Source organism: Crinia signifera, chromosome 4 (assembly GCF_055691185.1).
Source record: "Crinia signifera chromosome 4, ASM5569118v1, whole genome shotgun sequence".
In the NCBI taxonomy this organism is placed as follows: Eukaryota; Metazoa; Chordata; class Amphibia; order Anura; family Myobatrachidae; genus Crinia; species Crinia signifera.
Genome location: NC_139220.1, coordinates 50,598,296 through 50,604,629, shown reverse-complemented (window position 1 = coordinate 50,604,629; position 6,334 = coordinate 50,598,296). Strand labels below are relative to the sequence as shown.

Sequence of the window (6,334 nt, the reverse complement as noted above, 5' to 3'; positions counted from 1 at the left end):
AATTGAGTGAACTGGCACATTTGCTTGCAAAGAAGGTCAGGATTGGTTGAACTGGCACAGTGTCTTGAAAAGAAGGTGGGGGATTGGTCAAACTGGTACAGGGACTTGAGCAGAAGTTGAAAATGACATAGAGCTCTGCTTATTTTCAATACCAGATCAGGATCTCCTTTGTGGGGTAGCAACTTTATTCAGGGATCCCTATAGTGCAGAGGATTGGGATATAAGAGTACTGACCCCACACTTACAGTAGTGGTGTTTATTAATTTAATAATGTAGTGGTGTTTATTAATTTAATAATGTTCCAACAAAACATAGAATCATCCCGTATAGTAAATATGACTTCTGTACTTCACTACAAAGGGCACACCAATAAATACACAATATCATACAGAGCACAAAGGTATTACAGCACAAATAATAAGCGAGCCATAATAAGCGCTTTTGCGGGTGATCAGTTTGTTACATAGGGGTCAATAAAGTAATTTTCATAGGGTTACCACCTCATCCCTTTAATTCCAGACACATATTAATTACACAGGTTCTGTGGCTGATTAAAAAAAAAAAAACAGTTGAAGTGGAGTCTTGTAGTCAGCCAGCCACAGAACCTGTGTAATTAATATGTGTCCGGAATTAAAGGGATGAGGTGGTAACCCTAAATTTTCACCATATTTTCTTCAGGTTCCCATTGTATTTAATATACTCTGAAGGCCTCACTGGAAGCTTCTGATTTATCATTAATGACCGGTAATGGTCCAGCATGGTTTGGCAAGCTGTAGCCCTTCTCTTGTTGCAGGAGTAAAGTCCCATCATTTACCAACTGGAATGCAATCATAGGTGTGCGCACATAGAGTGTTAGGGGTGCACAGGCACCCCCTAATGCTGTGCCTACCCTTATATACTTTTGCTTTTTAGAACTGGTATTCCATTAAAACAAGCGCCCATCACCATACCTCCCAACATAACCCTCTCCAGGAGGGACACATTGCTCTTCCCTCTTAATGTATGATTATCAGCACCTGTGTTGAAGCACCTTCCTTATCAATTAACCTGTTCAACACAGATGAAGGTAATTATGCATTAAGAAAAAAGTCCAGAAGCAGAGCATTGTGTCCCTCCTGGAGAGGGTCATGTTGGGAGGTATGCATCACTCAAGTCTGTTTGTTTTGCATTGTTAATTGTACTAGACCATTGTCATATCATTACATAGCTGCGTTATTAATATTTGTTTATGACTTTATTTGCATGTACTGTTACACAGAGTAATTCGAAGATTAAAACTGAACTAGGCAGAAGATTATGGTGTGGCTGAGAGATTTTTTTATATTGTAGTGAGTGCGAATAGCTGATGGTAGACAAGTCTGATTGGAGGTGTTAGACACACCCAATGGGCGTGTAAGACACCCCTAATGAAATGTGCACCCCCTATTGAAATGTGCTGCGCACACCTATGAATGCAATGTATACTCTGCATTAAACCTAATGCATTAACAGTAGCATACTGTATGTCTTTCATTTTCATAGTCATGTTCCATGTTTTCTATTGTATGTAGTATGACCTCCCGGATGGCAAAATTCCTGTTATTTCTGTTATCACCAGATGTGGTAGTTCTTTTTAAGAGCAAGCTATCCAAATCAGGTTCTCTTGAACTTCATGTGTCTCCATCTAGTAGAAAGAAACCAGTCCACCGTCCTGACCTGTGTGTCCACCGTCCTGAAATGTGTTACATGCAGAATAATTCTTTATTAGGTGGATTGCCTCAAAGCTACATATATGTAGTAGGCCTTAATGAATCCTCCCAGCAGTACAGTGCACAGAACATCATTTTCAAATAATGAGTAAATATACTTCATGCATTGGCTGAAGTGCCTGATATGATGGATATCTGATCTTGATAGCTGAAAGTAATCTTTCAAAGAGAACTATTCTGATTTAGGCTTTTAGTTGCCACTTAACTTTAGTCTTGTTATTATTAAGCATAGTGTAACTCATATAAAAGTATTCCATATTAAAGTACATGTTTTACTCCATCTGGACTGCTATATGCAACAGAGCTAAAAGATCAAAAACACAAGTTACTTAACATGATTTGCATGAATAGAGCAACATTTTTTAATTGAGTTTGATTGAAATGAATAAATTGTTCTTAGATTAAGCTATCGCTCTGATCATTGCAACGGCAATTAACTAGAGGAAGATCCGGTGTTTGCAGTTTCCTAAAGTAATTCCTTCCACAGTTGACTGCCGCATGGCCAAGGTCTCTTTTCGTTCCTCACCATGACAAATCACAACACGGTGGAGAGGTGGGAGCTGCAGACAGAGGTACGGTGGGGGAAGGAAGGACTGCCTTCTTCGGCCGAGTCTTTACGGTTTCGTTGTGCCAACATCAAAGTGCTTTTCTGAGGCACCAGAACCTGGACTGGAATTTTTGGTGTCCAGTGCTTGAATAGCGGTGGAAGGAAATTTCTGAATGCAGAGCGAAAACGTCTAGACAGAAGGTTGTAGATCAAAGGGTTGACAGCGGAGCTGAGATAGAAGAACACACCTAAAAGATGAGAGAAGGACATTCAAGATTAAAAAGATCAATTTTTTGTTTAGGTAAAATTACTCATATAATGTAAAGCACATTAGCTAGGGATTGGTGTTTTTGTGTTGGTGTCTATACTTAGTATTGTGTGTATCTTTCCTTGTTCACAAACATTTTTAAAAATCAAATCCTTTAAGCCATAATAAGATGATTTACATATAACATTGTTCTTCACATCGGTAAAACAAATTGCAATATTTTAATATTATTATGAAAAAAAGCATTAGAAATAAAAGCAGAAATATCTCCTTTCATTTAAATAATTTTGGTTGTTGTATTTTAAAATAGTTGGTTGGGGTAAATATTAATGTTAGAGTGTGGTGGGATCTCTATTATTCCTAATAGCTCATAATTACATGTACTATACCCTGTATTTGGTTTGGGAAAGGTGTATGTATTTTGAGTAAGGATTATTGTTTTGTGCTGTTATGTAAAAGGTCATCGAGACCTGAGTAAGCACCACAAACTGTGCATATCACAAAATGTAAGATTGTTTATGAGCAAGACATCCTTGTTGTACTAAATGCAGGTGGTGGCTGTGGAATGTCTCCTCCACACTTTTATTTGAGGGTCTGGGAAGTGGCTATAGGTGCTAGTATGGGTTGGGGGGGGGGGGGGGATTGCAGTAGGTTGGCGTTCTGCCTAGGGCAGTGATGGCTAACCTTGACACTCCAGCTGTTGTTGAGCTACACATCCCAGCATGCACTGCTACAGTTTTACTATTTGGCCATGCTAAAACTGATGCAGGGCATGTTGGGATGTGTAGTTCAACAACAGCTGTAGTGTCAAGATTAGCCATCGCTGGCCTAGGGTGCCCAGAAGCCTTACATAATGCATAACAGGGATAATCATGGAAAAAATATGGGTACTTCTGTAGTTTCACGGCGCCGGAAGTGCAGAGGCTCGCGTGCCGCTCTAGCTATGAAACTTGGCAGCCTGCCAGATGCTCTGTTTCACTGTGCGCGTGCCGCTCTAGCTCTGTCTGACTGAGCTTGTGCCGCTCTAGCTGGACGTAAACAGCGTAGCGGCCGGCCTGCAGCAGCAGCAGCAGCAGCGGCGCTGCCCAGGCGCTGACAGGTCAATGTCACTGTGGCACTTGTAGTGCCACAGTGAAATAGGCAGCGCCTGGGCACCGCTGACAACGGGGGTATGTTAAAGTGGACACCCCGGCACAGCGATGCCGGGGCTTCTAAACTGTACGCGAGATTCAGACGCAACTGCCGCTAAGAAGCCGGAAAGCCTGGATTCAGACGTGGCCCTAGGGGAACACTATTGAAACCCACCCTCAGTGCCACTAGTGGACGCCACAGCTGTGGACCGTGTAAATCCCACTATCCACGCCCACCCGAAGCGTGGCAAACGGCGGCGGTACGCGTCCTACGACCTTTTTTATACCCCCACTATCCACGTCGGCGTGGAGTTGAGAATAGATTAGTGTGGCATGCGCAGCGAGCCACCGAGCCCGAAGCGTGGCGAGCGGACGCGGATACCTTCTCAGATATCCGCGTCCCCTTGCGGGCTTCACAGGTGTCAGCGTCCGCTCACCACGCTTCGGGGTCGGTGCGTGGCGAGCGGACGCTGACACCTGTGAAGCCCGCGAGGGGACGCGGATAGCTGTGAAGGTATCCGCGTCCCCTCGCTGCGCTCGCCACACTAATCTATTCTCAACTCCACGCCGACGTGGATAGTGGGGGTATGAAAAGGTCGTAGGACGCGTACTGCCGCCCCTCGCGGGGCTTTCTGCGCTCGCCACGCTTCGGGTGGGCGTGGATAGTGGGATTTACACGGTCCACAGCTGTGGCATCCACTAGTGGCACTGAGGGTGGGTTTCAATAGTGTTCCCCTAGGGCCACCTAAACTTCTTAGCGGCTATCTATGTGACTCGAGATTCAGACGCAGTTGCGTCTGAATCCCGCGTACAGTTTAGAAGCGCGGTGGCGCCGTGAAACTACAGAAGTACCAAAATATGTAATTTTTTTTAAAGAGGGGGCACTGCTACATTTACTACATATTTACATGTTTTACTACATATGCCGCTGAGCTACTAGTTTCCATGCTATGCTGTGTTTGCGTTCATGAAAGAATTGTCATACATCTACATACCCAGGCATGTCACTGTAACTATTGCAACTTAGAACATTTAAAAAAATTTAAAACCAACTGCAATAGTAACAGCAGCAAACTAAACATATAAAGCATTTTTCAGGTGAAATACATTTATCCATATGTTTCCCTGTAAACACTAATAGGCTAAATAGGTACTTTGAGCAGAGTGCCATTCTCTACTAATTATAAAAAGTTAAAAAAAATGGAAAACAAAATTAAAAAATTAGAACTGCCGGCTACGAAAGCCACATAGAACAGGTGTGGAGTAAGCGTTAGTTACAAATGCAGAAGCTTAGCTCATCCCAGAACACTTATCTATGGTACTTTGCCAAAACCCTTTCTCCTACAGGGTACAGCTATAGCACAAGGTGATCATTTTCATCCACAGTTCAGAGATTTCCCACCACCCGGTTCTCCTCTTTCAGTAACTGGCGGCCAAAAGATCAGCAGGTGTCGAAACATTTCTTATTATAAGGAATGCCTGGCTATTCATCTGATGTGAGACATTTAATCAGGATACGCTCCATATCAAGACACTAGAGGGTTTCATGTATTCAAGCCATGCTGCATGGCAGCCAAAATCTGCAAGTGATGTTCTGTATGTGTATGTGCTAAAATGGATTGAATGCAGCTACGCTGTATCTCATCGAAAAATAAGATGATCAATTTAAAAGGATCAGCAGAAAAAAAAAAGATCGTTGTTCCAGTCAATGATGGGATTTTAATTCTGGAAGGATTTTTTTGCATCTGATTGAAGTGCTCTATAGATTCATTGAAAAGTCACGTAAATGAAGTTAATATTATTATTTTTATTATTATTATTATTATTATTAGAGTTTGAAATAAATGTACTACTAACCACTTCTAAGTACATTACAGCATTACTCTCCAGGAGCCCTCATAGTTTACTCCACTGAACTGTTTGTAGCGACCTCTTCTGGAAGGTCTCAAAAATTATTTATGGGCACTGGAGAAGAAGTGTGATGTGTGAGGTTAGCAGACTGACAGTAAGACTGTAATTATGATATTGTATTATTTGTAGTGATGAATGTACACTTTAGTCAGTCTGTACCCTCTTGTTCTCTGCAGATGCTTCTATTCCCCATATATGTGTGTGTATTTCCAGATCATATAGTATTAGGCTGTAGAACTCCACAGTAATTAATGTACATTTTAGGCCTCTTGTTCTCTGCAGATGTTTCTATTCCCCATATATGTTTGTACCATAGTATTAGACTGTATATTGCCCAATATGATCAGACAGGAAATGCCCACAGGGGGTGATCCAATTCCCCTGCTATTTACAGGAAGGTTAGGTCCACAGGGGGTAATCAGGACATAACCAAATTACCTTAATTGTATTTACACTCCTTTGTGCCTTTCTGGACTCTAGTAGACTCTTTGGAGCCTGACCCAGCAGGGGGGGCAGCAGCAGTACCTGGGAGGGGGGATAAACCTGACTCTTGAATCCACCAATCGAGATCGAGTGCAAGCCCACTGATGGTATAGGCACGCGTGGGAATTTAGAAGGTTTTAAAATGACTTGCACACAAGCCAGGGGGGAGATTTTTGGACTGTCCTAGACTCAGGCTGGTTTCACACACTCCGGCTCCTGCCGGACGGTGAAATCCCGCACGGCCAGG

General features: G+C 42.7%; 1 protein-coding gene across 1 annotated transcript in view; it reads right to left on the bottom strand.

Annotated features, from left to right (window-relative positions):
• Positions 1–268: 268 nt before the first annotated feature.
• NMUR2 (neuromedin U receptor 2) overlaps positions 269–6,334 on the bottom strand; it is a 42,456-nt gene continuing 36,390 nt past the window's right edge. Inside the window, exon 4 of the mRNA XM_083181742.1 lies at positions 269–2,543. Within this exon, the coding sequence (XP_083037868.1) occupies positions 2,284–2,543 (260 nt within the window). The 3' untranslated portion in view covers positions 269–2,283. The remainder of the gene's footprint in view (positions 2,544–6,334) is intronic.